At 33.8% G+C, this 20936-nt stretch overlaps 1 protein-coding gene across 2 annotated transcripts in view; it reads left to right on the top strand.

Moving 5' to 3' along the window:
- The window catches only part of Nell2 (neural EGFL like 2), a 366697-nt gene that overhangs the window by 166827 nt on the left and 178934 nt on the right, over positions 1 to 20936 (top strand). For both annotated transcript variants that reach the window (XM_076852784.1, XM_076852783.1), the window contains exons 11-12: positions 1620 to 1722; positions 9715 to 9843. In XM_076852784.1, coding sequence (XP_076708899.1) covers positions 1620 to 1722; positions 9715 to 9843 — 232 coding nt within the window. The remainder of the gene's footprint in view (positions 1 to 1619; positions 1723 to 9714; positions 9844 to 20936) is intronic.

Genomic DNA, 20936 nt, shown 5'->3' with positions numbered 1-20936 from the left:
TAACTATCATAATCTAATCACTTTACCTCTGAATATCCCTGTATTAACTGGAACTTTTGGGGCTTCTCATATCCAAAACATAACAGGTACTCTTCTGTTTGTTCAAATAAAAGCACCATTTTCTACTCTCAGAACATAGTGCTGTTCAATAGAAATATGATCCAAGTCACAAATACAATTTTTATCAATCTAAATTTTCTATATTTAACTCATATCTAAAACATTATAATTGCAACCTGAAATCAATATTCAAGTATTCAATATTCAAATCAGTATTCAAGACTCACATGTAGCTTATGGCTATTGATTGGACAGCACAACTCTATCAGATCATCATAAGCTTTTGACATTCTTGACTAAATTCTTGACATTAAGAATTTCCATTGTTTTGTGTTTTTTTCTTCCCCTTCAGACCCTCTTAGCTCCTGTATTTACAATTTTAGATAATTGACAGATATCTTATGCTTCCATTTTCTGGGCTGTCAACTTCAGTTCCTGTTTGTTCTTTTATTATCAGTTTGTGGCCTTGAAAATATGTAATAGGGATGATTTTAATAATAACACAGAACAACACTGTGGTTTACAATTACCAGAACCCTTATTACTGTCAAAGCGAATACTGACTAGCATTTGACTCCATGGTATGTACATGTCTTCTTCTACCTTTTTAATAACAGACTAGGATTTGGAGAAAGTCCTCTGCATAAATAATTCAGGAAAATGCAGATATTGAAATGTGCACTTATTCCATGAAAATAGTACTTACAGAAATGGTACCTAAAACTTCAAGCTATTGAGCAATAATTAAAATGCAAGACTGCAAGTTCTAAGAGTTAGTAATGCAATGGTAAGCATAATACAATTGTTAATGATCCTTGTTCTTAAGAGATTGGAGATTGACAGTATAGAAGCCAAATGTTTGCTTTTAGGGCAGAACTATTACAGTTAGTCAGAAAAGTAGTTTCTATTTTAGCTTCTCTTGAGAAGGATTTAATTTGTTTTGTTTTCTAGAACTATAATTTTATGTCAATGTATTCTTTCATTCAAGAAAAAGTTTTGAGTGCCAACAATGTGCCAGAAAATGTACTGGAAATTCATTTATGAGAAACATTAATTCCTGTCTTCATATTCCTTATAGTTTTGTGAGAGAGCACTGACATTCCTTACTGGAATCATCTGTGACAATATCTGTGGGACAGAACTTTATAAGAAAACTTTGAAATGACAGTGTTTAAGAATCTCAGTTTTATTTGCTTTTTTTTTTTTTTAGAGTAAGCCACTGATATAACTCAGAATGTATCTTTGCCACAGTTGTTATCCGATTTGCACATGTGTTATAAAACTAACAAAATGATTCAGGAATATCCCAGGCATTTGGCAAATTAAAGTCATGGCTGCAGTGTGCTGTGCTATGATTCCTAGAGCTGCTTGTCCATTCTGAAGGCTTTCCAGTTGATATTTAATATTATTTCTGGAGTGGAGCCATGACCTATTTAGAGATTCTCAGGATGAAAATTTCACCAGCATGTTAAAAGAGCCTTCTGAGGTGCTGGATTGTGATCGTTTTAGTTAAGTATTGATTATGAAATTTAAGGTGTTTCTTTTCTGTTGTCTAATAGGACCAGACCATGAAACTTGTTGAGAGTTCAGGCTGTCCAACTTTGGATTGTCCAGAGTCACATCAGATTACCTTGTCTCACAGCTGCTGCAAAGTTTGTAAAGGTGGGACTTTTTTTTTTTTTAATAAAGTAAGACATGCAGGAGAATCAATGAAACAGGAAGATATTATGTTAACTGATATAAGTCAGGGACACAAAGACAAATGTCACATGTTTGCACTTACATGAAGAAGCTGAAAAGTTGATTTAAAAGAATTAGAAAATACAATGGTGGTCATCAGAGCCTAGGAAGTGTGTGAGGGAGGGTGGAATGGAAAGAGGATGGTTAATGGGTACAAGTGCAGTGGGATTAGAGGAACAAATTCTAATGTTTTATAGACCAATAGGATGACTATGGTTGACAACAATGAATTAAATATTTCAAAAGAGCTATAGATGATATGATATATGTGTGAAGTGATAGATAAATGCCAGTTTTTCTAATGTGCTTATTTTAGTCAATCTTTTCACCTCTGTGACTCACAGACCTGACAAGAACAATTTTAGAAGAGGAAAAGTTTATTTGCGGGTTCATAGTATCAGAGGTCTCAATCCATAAACAGTAGGCTCCATTCCTTGGGGCTCAAGGTGAGGCAGAATATTATGGCAGAAGAATATGGTAGGGAGAAGCGGCTCACATGATGGTCAGAAAGCAGAGACTCACTCTCCAGGTACAAAATATGTACCCCAAAGGCACACCTCCAATGCCCCAGTTCCTCCAGCCACACCCTACCCACCTTTAGTTACAGTTAATTTGATCCTGTCATAGAATTAATTCACTGATTGGGTTAAGGCTGTCATACCCAATCATTTCTCCCCTGAGCCTTCTTGCATTGTCTCTCATATGAGCTTTTGGGGGACACCTCATATCCATACTCTAGCAGTGATCATTACACATTGTATCCATCTGCTGAAATATCACACTTCTCCTTTTAAATGTAGACAGTTATTATGAATCTGTTAAAATATATTTAAAATGAATGTATAATCGTCATTATAGGAGGGTAGTACAGTCAATGTGAAATACAAATGCTTATAAACAATTTATTACCAAAAACTATTAGTATTTTCCTAAATGCTTTTTATATTTCATATACAGTAGGTAGTCATGGCATACTTGCTGAAGTGAATCAGAATCAGGATTGTCCTAGGCATTTCTGCTAAGTGTCTTTACCAGTCTGAAGCTCTGAATTTCTAAATGTATGTGCTTAGTCTGAATTAGCACAACCTTGCTGTTGAAAGTTATATAACAATGTTGAATTAATTATCTTGTTGACATTTACTATTGCCTGATAATTATTTTTTTTTCATTTGTTTGTTTGTTTTTCATTTGTGTTCAGTTTGTTTCTGTAATTGGCCTCATACTTTCCATATGACAGCTTCAATTCCATTCTTCACTCATAGGCTTTTAAACTACTGAAAAGACAGAGACTATCATCAGATATGTATTTCTGGTTGTGCTGCCTCTGAGATGTCAGGCCTAGAATGTAAAAGTAGAAGGGACTCAGGGTGGTAGTCCAAGATAAGACAACACCAAAATTCAAGCTATTAGGAAACATAATGGTTTGACTCAGGAAGCAGGGAGTTCCCTTCATTAAAGGTTCTTAAACTTGGCATCTTATTATAGATTCACTAGAAAAAAGTAAAACCAAGAAATTTTATAGTACTTGTAATATTTTGTTTGTTTTAGTCTAATATATTAAGAGTAGATATAAAATCACCCACCCCCATTTTTAGCAGTGCGATGCACTTTGTTTTTGTTTTATTTTTTAAAACCACTTTTCCATTTATCCAGTGAAGAATTTTAAGTTACTGTTCTGCATTAGGCTCTTTGAGAATTACAAAGTGATTTAAGAGTTGGTCTGCCCTTCAAGGAGTTTCTAGGGTAGCTCTTAGAATCTGAGGAATACTTCCAAAAAGAGTAACTGTCAAGTAAAAATATAATGAGGGCCATTAGAGTTTTCATGCTCATAATGCCTGAACTAGTGCCTTGCACATTTAAAACAAAACAAAGAAAGAATGGTCATTTCAGACATTTGATCTGGGACTCCCAATTTGCAACTTGACTAGAGTGTGTGGCAGCCAAAGGTAAGCTATAGCAGTGATTGTCAAATTTGCATTTGCCTACTGATAACTTAGAAATCTTATTAAAATATAGATCCTGATTCACTAAGTCAGGCCTGATAATCTGCAGTTTTAATATTCTGCAGTTCTAATATTCTGCCTGGTGATGCAGATGCTAATGTTAAACAGAACTTCTCTCTGAGTACTTACCTATTGCTGCATAACAAACTGCCCCTAAATTCAGTGACTTAAAACATCACATATTTTATTAATAGATCTTAATATTGTAGGTCAGGAATTCAAACAAGGCTTGGTTCTACTGCTCCATGTGATGTTAAAAGGGGTAACTCTGTGCTGTTTACTTGGTAACTGGGTAGACCTGGGAGGTTCAAGATAGTCTTACTCTTTGCTGAGCATCTTGGTAATATATGGGAAGCAGTATATAGCCAGAATTGCTTACTTCTACACATGATCTTAGTAATTTTCCCTGGGTTATCTCTGGCAGGATTGTAGTTAGACTTCTTAAATGGTAGCTTGGGACTTCTAAAGATGAAGTCTAGAACTGGCACATATTCCGTTGGTCAAAGCAGTAACGGGCCAGCCCATATTCAAGAGAAGTTTAAATAGACTCCACCATAGATGGAAAGAGTGGTTAAAAAAAATGAGGGGCTGGGGCTGTAGCTTAGTGGTAAAGCTCTTGCCTCACATGTGTGAGGCACTGGGTTCTATCCTCATAAAAAAATAAAAGTAAAGATACTATGTGTTCATCTACAACTCAATAAAAACTAAAAAATAAAAACAAAATAAATGGAATCTAGGTTAAAAAAAAATGAGACCATAGTTACTTTTTAGAAGTGTCTGGGTGCTACACAGAGATTAGATACATGAATAGCATTAAAGTTACCTAAGGTTGAGTAGGGTAAAGTTTTATTAAAAAACTAAGATTAGTATCTTGAAAAATTGTGCTCTATATGTTTAATAGAAAATGAATTGCATTCTGCCAACATATATAACAAATCAGAATAAATAAAAATAAATTTAAAGAAGAAAGGAAAAAAATAAAGTTCAGAAGATGAGCAGGTACAAATATTGGAAAAGAAAGAAAGGAATCTAAGATAGGGCCTTTCAGGTGCCAAGAGAAGCCCTTTGCACATCCATTTCCTTTTTAAAAGAGCCCAATATATTACAAAAAGCAAACTAAGAATGGAAAAATTAGTTATGTAAATTGTGATATATTCAAGTTGTTTGCAGTTTTAAAAATTAGTGTCTGCATAGCCCACTTAAAAATAGAATGAGAAAACATACTGTGACATGTCCCTACTGCCAGAGATTCTAAAATAATTGATATGAGAAGGGATCTTGGTATCACATCCTTTAAAATTCCATGATAAATTATTTTTTCTGCAGCCAGGATTGTGAACTCCTGCCTTAGATAATCCTCAAATGAAAATTGAACAAGTTGGTCCTTCCTGGTACATTTAATACCATTTATAATAAAGATTGCATCTGTTTCTGTCTTCAAATATGCAGAATACATAAACAAGTTCTTCTGGCATTTTATGACTTTCAAACTAAAAAAAGAGTCCAGTTCTTACGTCTTAAATTTTGAGTCAACTCCTACACATAAGTTGTGACAAATTTATTCTTAATAAAATTGGTCTCCTGTTTCTATGCCTGTTTGCCTAATGCTAAAGATGCTGTGTTCATATCTAAAAGAGTAAATTGTTCAAAAATAGTGAATATTCCCTGAGGTCAGAGCATGAGATGAAAGTGTTGACCTTTCTACCAGAGGCTTGGTCAGTGATCAGAAACCAAGCTGTGTACTGAAATAAGGCTCCAAATTGCTAGGCACTAAGCTGAGTCCCTCCAAGACTGTTTTCTAGGTACCCTGCAGCTGGCTATCTTCTGCTGTAACAGGTCAGAAGAAATGAGGCAAGAAAGTTAAACTCTTTTTTCATATTTGAGAGCCCTTTCAAGGAAGCTTATAACAAATTACAAAATAGAGATTCAGTGATACAGAGAGGACTCTTAGAATCAGAAATAATATATATAGCTTTATATCTGTATTCCTCCCTTTCACCTTCTTCTTCCTTAGCACCCCCATTCTCTAGTTTTAGGACTAAGTCCTGTTCACTGCATGTCTCACTTTAATTTATTATTTGCTTCAATATACCTCGTAATTATAAGAGAGCTTCCGCATGGAGAAGGGTCAGTTGGTATACATGGTTCTCCTTCCTTTCTGCATAATGCAGTTTCCCCATTATTTAATTATCACCTTCATTCTTGATATCTGTGTATTACTAATAACATTATTTTTAGGTTGACTGTCAACTCATTTAAAAAAATTTTTAGTTTCATTATTAATGATGGTATGTATGAAATAGTGCAGTTATTTGCCAGGTTTATGCATTTTTATATGAATTAAAAAATCCATTACTATGAATATTTCCTTTTTATGTTCATCTATGTACATGAGCTATACTTTGGAAAACACTAGAATAATACATTATCTTGCAAACAACATGTAAATATGTTAGTATTCTTTTTTTAATACTTTTATTTCATTTATTTTTATGTGGTGCTGAGGATTGAACCCAGGGCCTCAGTCGTGCTAGGGGAGCGCTCTACCGTTGAGCCACAACCTCAGCCCTGTTAGCCAGATAAATAAATAAATACAGAATAGTTGGACTCTAACAAGCAGAGGATAAATTGGCTTTAGGTGAAGCTTAATTTAGATCATAAATCCTGCCCCTTTGTCTAGATGTATATCTGTTTGTCTCCTCTGAGTTGACTGATTTCAGGCTATATGTGTTCTCAGGTAGATCCTTGACATTCTTGTGCTGATGTCATTATGGTACTCAGGTATATAGAAGAAAAATTGGATAAAAGTCCAAGAACTGAGTTTCATGGTTTTCATTAGCTTGAACTAAACAAATTATTCTATCTAAGCCAGTGGAATGCATTGATTGATTTAGCTTTATGACTGATGTAGCTTTAAATGGGTAGAGCCCATTTTCCTTTAAGCACCTGGGCTGACATAGGTTTGAATGGTTCATCCAAAGTATAACTAGGTTTCTCCCCCTTCCCAACACAAAAATAAGGAATAGATGCCTATAGACAAAACCAACAATACTCACCATGAAATTATTATAATCTCCTTCTCCTGATAATATGTTACTGTTATGCATACCGTCACCTTTTGTGTACAACCTTCACTTTTTCTCCAATTATATAGAGATATATATTAATATTTGTTAGAAAAGTCTATATTTAAGAGAAGAAAACAGAACTTTATGGGCATTTGTAAATCTTACATAGGGAATAGAAAACTTGGTATCCTTGAGTTTAAAATTCCAAAGAAAAAATTTTTAAAGGCTATATATGTTAGATAAGTGGTCCATTCCTCTGTCTATGGAAAATATTTGAATTTTTTTCCTATGCCATGAATCTTGATGTATTTGGTTTTAGCTTATTAGTATTACTCTAATCGCTGTAGTTATTAACAAGTATTAACAAATACTAGATTATTATGCTTATATAGATGATCTCATTTGAACCTGACATTTTTACAAGGTAGATATCATCCCAATTTACAAGTGAGAAAAACTGAAGTCTTAGAAAGGTTAATTAACTTGCACAGTTAGTAATTTATACAGCCAGTTTAAGAGGTGGATTGGATTTAAACTCAGGTTTGCAAACTCCAAAAGTAAAGCACATATGAATAAAGATGCAAACATGAAGATAATAGGCTATATCTTGTCAAACTGTGCTTTGATTTTTGGAAGATATTCCCTGTAGAAGCATTCTACCTCCTTTAATTGATTCTAAATTTCCATCCATTAGTAGTAGCCTTTTGACCCTGGCATTTGTTATCCAAGTGGTAAAATATCCAATGCATTCAATCAATTTTAAGAATAAATCAAAAAAGCTATCTGACATTGTTTATAATAAATCAAAATTTTCTTGAATAAAATTTTTAGTTTTTAAGTCTCTTGAGTTAATGAAAAGTCATCTAACTTTTACCTAAAACAGTGAAAGTAGACTCACATTGTCACCTTACAGTTGGGAAATTCTTGGAGCAATTAAACACTGTATGATGTGTGTATGCATTTCGTTAGAAGCTGAAATAAGTTGTTTCAACATTACTGAGGCAGGAATGAAAATGAATTGTAATAGATGTGGATATCAGGTAGCATAGATAATACTGGGTATATTTTTTAAAATAGAAGAGAGAAGTCAGCAAAATGAAAAGTTGAAAGATAGTTGTGAAAAGTATAAACTTAAGAAAGAAAAATAAAAATGTAACATAAATGATACACTCACAGGTCTTTAAATGTTATTTCAAATGTTATAGGTAGAATGGCACAAAATTTTAGCACTGTGTTAGAACTTGATACATCCTCTGTGTTTCTTGAAGTGTGGGACATTTTAAAAATTAACTTTATTTTAATTTAAATTAAATATGAAGTGATACTTTGAAGCTTTTAAATTTTAGTTTGGTAAGGTGCTGAGCTATTGACATAGATATTGAAGAGGGCTTTTTATCGGAAATTATTTTCCCTCAGGCATTGCATAAAGACAATATAATACGTTTTAAGAAATATGGTCTCAATTTAGCTATTTTAAAAAGAAGGAAATAAAAAGACCCTAAGAGAAACTGTTTTTTACATTTATTTCCTCCTCTTAAGAATTTTACTCCTAAATATTCAACCTTAATCCTGAGAATTTAGATTATGAAGAATCTTGTCAAGTTAAGTTGTCAAATGATTTAAATACTGTTATTTACCATATTTTTGTGGTCTTCATACAACTATGTCTTGTTTTTGTTGAAATCACTAAACTCTTTGTTTTTTACTATTTCTTTTTAATGGTATTATTATGTTTTTGGAATATGACCCTTCTTTATTGTACCAGTAGTATTTTACTATATGTCATGTTTGCATTTCATGGGAGGGGTCATATTTTAATTCTGGGGGAATATTCAAAATAGTATTGCCAGGCAATCAGAATGGACTTCAATTTGATCACAATTTAGAACTCACATTTTCAGATTTTTCTCAAGTAAAAGTTTTTTTTTTTTTTGGCCATGCATATATGAATTTATTCTAAGCTACATGAAATACACTATTCTTGTCCTCTTTTATACATTTGCTGAAATAGTAATCCATTAGACAATGAAAACTAGGTAGATAACTTATGCATTAGGCAATTTAAAATTTTGTTGAATAACGTATAATCATGTAATTTCCATTAAATATGAATTCTAGTGTTCAAGCTTTTCATTTCAGACTCTTAGATGTTCCTTGAACAAGGGGTTCAGACAGGGGAAAGAAATCCTGAGAAATTGCACATGATTGGTGTCACTGTTTATAAAAGTTCCATTTTTCTTTTCTCTTATAAAGACTCTGGGATCTTTGAAATTCCTGTAATTCATAAAAATTTTCTTCGTCTTTTGGGCGGCCATACTTTACCTTGCAGATCTCCAGAGAAAATTAGATTAAAGTGATGTAATTTGCATTTTTAACACATTTCAGAATTTTTTTTAAAAAGAAGCTAAGCTGTCTGTTTCATTTCATAAATATACAATGGGCACATTTCATCTGACTTGTTCAGTATTAACCACAGATACTAGTAATGCTCATATTATTTTCTCATTGATCTATCATCTTTATTGTAATGTTTTCCATTTTGGACTGAAAGACTATTTCTTTGTTTCAGGTATATGGAGAGCTATAATTAGATATTAGAGACTGGGTAGCATTTATATTGTCAAAAAACAAGGAAGATGTGGAATTAGCTGAAGTATGAAATAATTGGGTTAAACATAAATCAGAGTTTTTGATACTTATAGCATGATGTCTAATAAACTTTGATAAAGATATTAATTTTTAAAAACTAATTGAGGGAAAATATTTGAAAGAAAATATGAAGGAGATGAAAACTATTTGTTTTATCATAGTTTTATTTATTTTAATAGATTTTTTTCTTACAGGTTATGACTTTTGTTCTGAGAGGCATAACTGCATGGAGAATTCTGTCTGCAGAAATCTGAATGACAGGGCCGTGTGCAGCTGTCGAGATGGTTTTAGGGCTCTTCGGGAGGACAATGCCTACTGTGAAGGTAATCCTTATAATGATGTGTAGCTCAGCTGTATAAATTTCCTAGGATTACTGCATGCAAAATTTATTAATTTCCCAGGTTGTCAAGTTGATGGGCCCATTAAAAGCAGTGAATTTAATTTGAAGCATATTAATCAGCTAAAAATAATTATCTTTCAAATTAAAGTTTTTCAGCTATCTGCTATATGTCAGACTAATAAGTTAATATGGCTGGTTTCTTGAATTAGAATAATACTTCCACTGTGAAATAGCCTTATTTTTTTTCATAATTAGATATTCAGATAGTTCACATATTGACATGATTACTGTGGCTTGCAGTTAGAATTGTAGTCAGTTTTTTTCCAGACAATGTTTTGTAACAAAGGCAATCAATTAACAGGAAGATAGAATGTCTACTGTTATTTAGTTTGCTTCGATAAGTTACCTCAGAGGTTGTATTCGTGCTCTGTGCTATTTAGTAAATAGCTCTGATGGAGTAAATCATTTTCTGGTTACTTTAAAAAATTTAACTAATATCCAAGATAATTTATTCTCTCATGGAAACAGTACAGATATGGTCAATGGCCTTGTGACTTTTACTGTTCCAGAAGACCCACAAAGTCATGTAGTAATTTATCCCTTCTTTGAGGCATACATTTAAATCATTTCTATTAATTGTGTGACAAGCCACTGGATTCTGCAAGTATGAATACTATTTGGCGGTATTTGGGGTGTTTTGAAAGGCTTGGATGGGTCTAGACTTACCTCTTCCAAAAACCAACCATATACCATAGGTTCTTGGAGGTAGTGAACCTCAAGTAAACATGAAGCCTTTGTTTATCTACAGGAAGATTTGTTGGCCTTTGGGAGACCAGCTTGTATTGTTTCCTGACTGAAATAGATTTTCCTCTGTCTTATAAATTGCTATTCATTTTTAAAGTTGACCTTTAGATCAAAGTGTTAATTTTAGTGGGTTTGATTCTGTCCTAAAAGGACCATTCCATTTTCACTGAAAGGAGGACATAAGACTTTCTCCCCCATTTATGATGCCAATTTATTTAGTATTCCTCATTTTAAAAGATTTTTGTATAAAAAAATGAACCTTACCTAATGATTTTTATTCTTACATAATTTAGAGGTGAACTTCTTACTAAAATGTATTTTCATTATAATATTTGATATCACATATATATAAGCTTCATTGATATTGTTAATGTGTTTATGAAACCGCATGATACATATTCAAATAAGTGCTTTTGAATCTTACTTTTATCATAATTATTTTTATCTTGAATTACTTCTTTTTTTGTTACTGTTGAGTATGTTCACTTTTATAATACCTGTTTATAATACCTACTATGTACCAAGTAGTTTTCTAGGCGTAGAACAGTGACTGGTGAGCAAGACTAATGAGTTCCTGTCTATAGTCCTAGTAACTAAGGAGGCTGAAGTAGGATGATTATAAGTTCAAGGTTAGCCTCAGCAAATTAGCAAGACTGTGTCTCATAATAAAAAATAAAAGGGCTGGGGGGTATGTGTAGCTCAGTTGTGAAGCCCCTGGACTCAATCCCAAGGACCAAATAATTATTATTAATATTATTATTATTATTCATCCCTGTGTGCAGGAGGTTTGCATTCTAGGGCAGAAACAGATAAGAGAACCCATAGAAATAGAGAAGAAAATTGGAAGTAGTGAAAAGTAATAGGAATAAAATAAAACAAGGTCATGTGCTAGGTATTTTTTTAGTACCTACTTTATGCACTGGGATTAATTTAGACTATATGGTCAGCTTTTGGGGAGAGGGATCAAGTGAGGGTGGTGATTAATCTTAGACTTGATGATAAGGAAGTAGCCACGGAAGAATCTGGGACAAGCCATTCAAACCAGAAGGAATAGCAAGTGGAAAGGCCCTAAGTGGGAACAGCCTTGAAATGTTCTAGAAACTGAAAGGGCAGTGTGATAAAGAAGTTAATTTATAAGATTCAGATGGAGAATTAGACTGAGACCAGGCTTATAAGGGAGGCTTATAAGGATTTCAGTTTTGTTTCAAGCAGAGTAGTGACTTGCTTTTACTTGTCTGAGAAAGGGTACCTCTGACTGTGGAAGTGAACTGTAGGGCTGGGTTTTTGGGGGAGAACAAAAGTGTAAACAGGGAGGCCAGTTGGAAAGCTATAGGAGTTGTGCAGGCAAAGATGGTGCTACACAATTAGGAAAGTGATAGAGAAGGAGAAGAGGAGGTACATATTTACTTATAGGTAGTTTATTGTAGTGGAGAATTAAATCCAAGGTTGGTAGTATGATCAATGTATTGCTAATTTTGCTATTTATTGAGACTGAAGGATTTTTAAGGAAAGAGGCTAGAGATTTAGGTTACATTCTTTATCAGTGCAACCTGTTAAAATTGGTTTAATCATAAAGATTTAGTCACTCAGTTGTTATGTGCATGTTCAGGTATAGATAAATTGGGAGCTGTTTTCCAATTTTAATGTATCATACTGAAAAATATTTCCATCTGTATGCTTATTATTATTTGTCATTTAAATATATAATCTTCACAAGTTAAGAAAATGGTGGAAAGACTCATCGGGTTATTATAGAACTTTTGAATTGCCATATATAAGGACTTCTAATATTATTGATTTGTTTTCATACCATAATACACAGATTTTGAAGTATTCCTATGAAATTTGGTTTCTCTCTCTCTCTCTCTCTCTCTCTCTCTCTCTCTCTCTCTCTCCTCTTTTGTGGGGGGTTATTGGGGACTGAACTCAGGGGCACTTGGTCACTGAACCACATCTCCAGCCCTATTTTGTATTTTATTTAGAGACAGGGTCCTACTGAGTTGCTTAGAACCTCACCATTGCTGAGCCTGGCTTTGAACTACGCGATTCTCCTGGGATTACAGGCGTGTGCCATCGTGCCTGGCTGGTTTCTCTTTTTATTCTAGAATTGTTGCTAATCTTGAGAGTATTTTTGACTTCTTAGAAGTAATACCTTTTTAAAGTACTTAGACAATGTTATATGTTACTCATTAACCTTTTCCCATATAGAGCTCTGGTTCTGTAAAAAATTAGACTTGTTATCAGACATGAAAAAAAAGCAAGTGACGGTTTGTAAGTAATGTAAATTTCGTTTGCTAAATCTTTTGGGTTGCTTTAATAACACAGCTATAATTGAGACTATTGATTTTTACTATGGTTTTGTTGATCAGGGTTGTATAGCATTGGTAAATGTTGAAGTTCATTTATTTGTTTGACAAATATTTATTGAGTACCTACTTTGTACAGAGCTGATGCTAGGGATAAAGTAGAAAATGGAAATGTACATGACTGATACTCCTCTCAGGTCAGAAAAATAGATAATAAACTAATCATTACATTAAAGAATATTTAATTGCGAATGTGGCAAGTACCTGGAAAGAAAAATAGATTAACAGGGGATCTGATTTGGGTGGGGGGATTTTTGTTTCAAAAAAGAGCTTATTTCTGAAAATAAGATTTGGTCACTCAAATCTGCAGGATGTAGGTGGGTAAAATGGGATGCAGGAAAACTGAATGGAAGGTAAAAATCATCTAGCCTTAGAAAGAATGATAGGAAAAAGGGAATCTCCTAGGTATAGAAATAATCATATCTAAAGACTTCTGGATAGAAAGAGCACATTCTGAGAACTGAAGGAACACCAATAACTAAAGGCAGAGAGGAAGGAGAGGTGCCTCATGGGATCTAAGATGGGAAGCAGGGCCTTGAAGGTCACACTAAAGAGTGAAGTTTTCACAATGAAAATAAGGGAAACTATGCCTATAATCCCAGTGGCTAGGGAAACTGAGGCAGAAGGAGTGTAAGTTCAAAGCCAGCCTCAGCAATTTAGCGAGGACCTAAGTAACTCAGTGAGATCCTATCTGTAAATAAAATACAAAAAAGGACTGAGGATATTGCTCAGTGGTTAGGTGGCCCTGGATTCACTATCCAGTACGCCCCTCCCCCACTCTGAAAAAAAGAATAATGAAGCTAAAGAAAGGTTTTAAGTGGAGAAATGTCATGATCACATGTGTGTTTTAAATAGATCACTTTAGCTGCAGGATGTATGTGGGTAAAATGGGATGCAGGAAAACTAGTGCATGATAGACAATGGTGACTTGCCTTAAAAATAGATGTGGAGTTGTGGATGCATTTGAGAGCATTTTTGAGGTAAAACTAACAAACTCTAATGATTTAACTACTGCTTGTAGAGAATGAGAGAGGTTTGGAGGTGGACTCCCTGGTTTCTACCCTAAAGAAAACGGCAAATGTCGATGCTGTTCACTTAAGGAATAGACTGGGTAGAAAAAAAAAATGATGTTGATGTGCAGAAGCTTTTTGATCTGAGGCTATCCCACTTATCGATTCCTAGTTTTATATCTTGAGCTTTAAGAATGGTATTGAGGAAGTCAGTGCCTGTGATCATATGTTGGAGTGTTGACCCTATGATTTCTGCTAGCAGTTACATTGTTTCTGGTCTAATTCTTTGATCCACTTTGAGTTGATTTTTGTGCAGGGTGGTAGAGAAGTATCTAGTTTCATTCTTCTACCTATGGATATCCAATTTTCCCAGCATCATTTGTTAGAAAGGCTATATTTTCTCCAACGTATGTTTTTGGCACCTTTTTCAAGGATCAGATGACTGTGTCTGTTTTATGGCTGTGTGTCTTCTATTTTATTCCATTGGTCTTCATGTTTTTATGCAAGTACTGTGATAATCAGCTTTTCATTAATATGACCAGAATACCCCACAAGAACCATTTAGAGGAGGAAAAGTTTATTTTGGCTCACCATTTCAAAGGTGCAGTCTATGGTCAGTCAATTCCACATCACTGGGGCTGAAGTGAGGCGGAACATTATGACCAGAGGGTGCATCAGAATGAAACTGCTCAGATGAAAATGGCCAGAAAGAAGAGAGAGGAGAAATGACTGCAGGGAAAATGCAGTATTTCTTTGCTTATTCTGGGCCTTTTATTCTTCCATATTTTACAGGATTATTTTGGCTATTTCTATGAAAAATGGCATTGGTATTTTTAAGGGAATCATATTGAATCTTTAGATTGCTTTTGGTGATATATCCATTTCAACAATACCAGTTCTGCCTATCTAAGAATATTGGAGGTCTTTCTATCTTCTAAGGTTTTCATTGTTTTATGATTTTTATTGTAGACATCTTCCACTTCATTGATTAGACTTACTCTCAATTATTTTATTTTTGAAACTATTGTGAATGTAACTATTTTCCTGATTTCTCAGCAGATTCATTATTGGAGTTTAAGAGCTATTGACTTTTATATGTTGATTTTGTTTTTTTGTTACTTTGTTGAATTGGTTCCTCAGCACTAGAAGTCTTCTAGTGGAGATTTTTGGGACTTCTAAATGTAGGATCATATCATCAGCAAGCAGAAATAATTTGGCTTCTTCTTTTCCTATTTGTATCATTTTACTTTCTTTCTCTTGCCACATTTCTCTATATTGAAAAGGAGTTGTCAAAGTGGACATCTTATCTTGTTCCTGATTTCAGAGGAAATGCTTTTGGTTTTTCTCCAGTATGATGTTGGCTTTAGGTGGTTTTTTTTTTTTTTTGTATATAATTTTTATAAAGTTGAAATAGTTCATTATATCCCTACTTTCTATGGTGTTTTTAATATGAATGGATGCTGGATTTTGTCAAAAGCTTTTTATGCATCTTTGACATGATCATGTGATTTTGTTATTAGTTCTTCTTAGGTGAAGAATTGCATTTATTGATTTATGTATATTGAACCAACCTTGCATCCTTGGAATGAAACTGTCGTGGTCATGTAATCTTCTCAATATGTTTTTTAAAGTGAATTGCTAACATTTTATTAATGATTCTTGTGTTTATGTTTATCAGAGTTATTAGTCTATAGTTTTCCTTTTCTTGATGTGTCTTTTTCTGGGTTTGGTATCAGGATGATACTGGCTTCCTAGGTTAAATTTGGGAGTGTTCTCTCACTTTGAATTTCATAGGCCAACTTAAGGAAAGCTAACATTAGTTCTTCTTTAAATATCTTGTAGAGTTCATCTGAGAATTCATCTGGTCCTGAGTTTTTCTTTGTTGGAAGGCGTCATATTACTGCTTCATTCTTGTTGCTTGATATTAGACTATTTAGGTTTTTTATGTACTTTTGGTTCAATATGGGTAGGTCATATGTGTCTAGAAATTTGTCAATATCTTCTATATTTTCCAATTCATCAGAATACAAGTTTTCCTGATAGTTCCTAATGATCCTTTGGATTTCAAATATATTTGTGGGACTATCTCCTTTTTCATCTCTAATTTTGTTGGTTTGTATTGAGTGTGAAGAGATAACCTAGAAATAGGAGAAAATCTTTCTAGCTGTTCTTCCAACAGGGGATTAATACCCAGACTATGTAAAGAACTCAATAAACACCAAAAGAAAAAAAAATCATCCTATCAGCAAATAATCTAAGCAGATATTTTTAAAAATAATAAATACAAATGATCATCACATATACCCAGAAAAACCTTCACCATTCTTAGCAATCAAGGAAATGGAAATCACAACTACACTGAGACTTCACCTCACTCCAATTGAACAGCAACGACAAATACAAAGAACAATAATTTCTGCCAAGAATGTAGGGGAAATGGTATACTCATACAATATTGGTAGAAATGCAAATTATTAAAACCACAATGGAAAGCAACATGGCGATTCCTTAAAAGGCTAGGAATGGAACTATTATATGATCCAACTATCCTAGTACTTATCCAGAGAACTAAAATTAGCCTGCTATACATGGTATACATACATACCAATGTTTATAGCAGGACAACTCCCAGTAGCCAACTAATGAAACCAGCTCAGGTGCCCATTAACAGATAAATGGATAAAGGAAACATGGGTATAGGACAAAAAAAAAAAAAAAAGAATGAGGTAGGGATCCACTTCCTCCAACCTGTGCAGAAGCCCAGGCCCAGAGTAGGCCGGGGTTCATTCCCTCACACAAACACAAATTGGGAAACAAGGCCTCACCCACATCCATCTTGGGTCACTAAGGCTGTCACCATAACCTTCCCCACAGAATAACCTCTCCCTTTCGACAACAGACAGGGCCTAGAAGCAGCTGCATCTAGAAGCACGCATTCCAAAGCCAGTGAAAGGCACACCCTTTCAGCCCCATCTCTGAAAGATGTTGCATCCATCTTTGGGCACTTCCACTCCTATCTCGAGTTATCTCTGCTATTGCCACTACCACCTTTAGTTGCAGTAGCATCCACCATAGGACACTGGCAGGCTCTGGAAGCCCAACACCAAGGTGAGGTACAAATCTGTAAAGGCAGATTTGCACGGATACTACAAGATTTTAGGGTAGAAACTGTAATATCTCAGATCCACACTGTAAGAAAGGAAGACACAACATGAAAAAACAAGGGAGGAAAGTGCCCCTCACATACCAGTATATTACAATAACAGAAAACATGGACAGCCCAGTTGATGAAATGTCAAAAAGTTCAGAATGTTCATAATTAAAATTATCTGTGAACTGAAAAATGACCAATATGAGCAAATACAGGCAAAAATTGATCACTCCAACAAAGAGATAAGACAGCAAATACAGGCAACCATTGATGACAGCAATAAAGAGATAAGGGAGTATTATAGGCATCCATTGATCACACAAACAAAAAAATAAGCGAGCAAATACAGGTAGCAAAAGATTACTGCAAGAAACAGAGACTCTGAAAAAAAATCAGAAATTTTTTGAAATGAAGGAAACAATAAAACAAATGAAAAAACTCAAAAGAAAGCATCACCAACAGACTAGATCACTTGGAAGACAGAACATCAGATATACAATCTGGGAAGTAAAGTTGACCACACAGTGAGGATGATAACACCATGATCAGAACATCCAGGAATTATGGGACAGCATCAAAAGACCAAATCAAAAGACCAAATATAAGACTTATTGGGATAGAGGAAGGCACAGAATTTCAAACCAAAGGAATGCACCATCTCTTCAATGAGATAATATCAGAAAATTTCCCAAACATGAAGAATAAATTGGAAAATCAAATACAAGAGGCTTACAGGACAACAAATGTATAAAATTACAACAGATCTACACCAAGGCACATTATAATGAAAATGCCTAATCAAAGGAGAAACAAAGTCCAGTTAAATACCAAAAATAAATAAAATGGATGAGAATACAAATCATGTCTCAATAATAATCCTGAATGTTAATGTCCTAAACTCACCAATCAAAAGACATAGGCTTGAATGTTGGATGAAAAAAAAAAAAAAAGTCTGAACAATATGCTGCCTCCAAGAGACTCATCTCATAGGAAAAGACATCCACAGACTGAAGGTTTGGAAAAATCATTACATTCACATGGACTGCAGAAGCAAGCAGGGGTTTCCATCCTCATATAAAATAGATTTCAAGCTAAAGTTAATCAAAAGGGATAAAGAAGGATACTTCATTCTGCTCAAGGGAATAATACACTAACAAGACATAACAATTATAAATACATATGCCCCAAACACTGGAGGAGCTATGTTCACCAAACAAACTCTATTTAATTTCAAGAGTCAGACCAAAACACAATAATTCTGGGTGACTTTAACACACCTCTTTCACCACTGGATAGATCTCCCAAACAAAAACTAAACAAAGAAACTATGGAACTCAATAATGCAATCAATAACCTAGACTTAACTAACATATGTAGAATATTTTATCTTTCAATGAGCAACTACACTTTCTTCTCAGTAGCTCATAGATCTTTCTCTAAAATAGACCATATATTATGCCATAAAGCAACTCTAAGCAAATACAAAAAAAAATTTGAGATACTACCCTGCATTCTGAATATTAGACCATACTGAAATGAAATTAGAAATAATGATAAAGTAAAAAATAAAAGCTACTTCAACATCTGGAGACTAAATAATATGCTACTGAATGAACAATGGGTTGTAAAAGACATCAAGAAGAAGACTACAAAATTCTTAGATTTTAGTGAGAACACTGAAACATCATATCAAAATCTCTGGGACACTGTGAAGGCAATATTAAGAGGAAAGTTCATTCTATGGAGTTTATTCCTTTAAAGAAGAAAAAGTCAACAAATGAATGACCTAAAAGCTCTAGAAAAAGATGAACAAATCAACACCAAAAGCAGTAGAATACAGGAAATAATTAAAATCAGAGCTGAAATCTATAAAACTGAAACAAAAGAAACAATTGAAAAAATTGACAAATAGACGGTTCTTTGAAAAAATAAATAAAATTGACAAACCACCCATTAGCCATGTTAATGAAAAGAATGAGAGAGAAAACTCAAATTACTCACATACATGCTGAAAAGGGAAATATCACAATAGGCACTACAGAAATACAAAAGATAATTAGAAATTATTTTGAAAACTTGTATTCCAATAAAACAGAAATACTGAAGGCATCAACAAATTTCTAGAGTCATATGATTTCCCCAAATTGAATCAGGATGATATATATACAGTTTAAACAGATCTATATCAAGCAATGAAATAGAAGATGCCATCTGAAGCCTACCAACCAATAAAAGCCCAGGACTGGATGGATACACAGTTGAGTTCCACAAGACCTTTAATGAAGAACGAATACCAATACTCTTCAAATTATTACATGAAATAGAATAAGAGGGAGCACATCCAAACTATTCTGTGAGGCCAGTATCACCCTGATTCTAAAACCAGGCAAAGACACATTAAAGAAAGTAAACTTAAGACTAATATCTCTAATGAACATAGATGTAAAAATTCTCAATAAAATTTTGGCAAACGGAATACAAAAACATATCAAAAATATAGTGCACCACGATCAAGTGGGGTTCATCCCAGCGATGCAAGGTTGGTTCAACACACAGAAATCAATAAATGTAATTCATCACATCAATAGACTTAAAGATAAGAATCATATGATCATCTGAATAGATGCAGAAAAAGCATTTGACAAAATACAGCACCCCTTCATGTTCAAAACACTAGAAATTACAACCCTGTGAGTGCATTATAATGAAGAATTTCCTGTTCTTAAACTCTTAAAAAAATCACTGCTGATTTTGCTCTCCAAGTCTTTCACTAAGAACAGGAAAAGTGTTTTAAATAAATAAATCATTTATATAACTGGATGTCACAAATAACTACAAAGTTGGTAATTGATGCCTTATTAACGAATTTTAAAGTAAATTTATGAGCCATTTCTTTTATTAACAAAAATATGAGAAAGAGTTTGGTATAGTTTGAAACCCCTACCCCAGTAATTCCTCATTGATAGAACTATTTCTTAGATTCACTCAGTTTCTTTCATTCTGATTCTGCTGGATGTCATTAGTCACTTCATGTCACCTTGTCTTTAGTCTTCATGTCTATTGTCTTTACCTAGTTTTACTCAGCTGGAATCCATTCTCCATTAATAATCACAAAATATCATTTTTTTTCTGCTTGAAAGCCTGGGGTATCTTGTCGCTCATCACCACATAAAACTTACATTCCTTTGCATTGTTTCCAGGTTTTTATGTCATTTTTCCCTACATAACTATCCATCCATTAGTCCTTCACAGTTCACCCTCAGCTATTTGATAATTTCTTTTGTGCATGATGCATCATCTGTGTTGTGTGTTGAATTATGTCTCCCCAAAATTCAAATGTTTACTTAAGAATGTGATTTTATTTGGAAATAGGAGAATTTCAGATATAACTTTTTAAGGAAAGAGGAAGTCTTAGTGCTTCCTTTTGCACTATGCTTGCTATTTTCATAAGAAGAGTAAATTTTGACACAGGCATACAGGGAGAGTGTCCTGTGAACTTGCAGACAGAGGTTGGGGTGATATATCTGCAAGCCAAAGAATACCAGATATTGACAATAGAATAACATACAGCAGATTATCCTTCAGAAAAGAAAAAAAACAACTCTGAAAAAAAACAACTCTGAAAAAAACAACTCTGCCAACCCTTTGATTTCAGACTCTTGGTTTTCAAAGATAATAAATTTCTATTGCTTAAGCTACCAATTTGTGGAACTTTATTATTGTGCCCCTAGCAAATTAACACAAT

The sequence above is a fragment of the Callospermophilus lateralis genome, chromosome 4 (assembly GCF_048772815.1).
Source record: "Callospermophilus lateralis isolate mCalLat2 chromosome 4, mCalLat2.hap1, whole genome shotgun sequence".
In the NCBI taxonomy this organism is placed as follows: domain Eukaryota; kingdom Metazoa; phylum Chordata; class Mammalia; order Rodentia; family Sciuridae; genus Callospermophilus; species Callospermophilus lateralis.
Note: the sequence above shows the minus strand (reverse complement) of the source record. Positions and strands in the feature narration are given on the sequence as shown.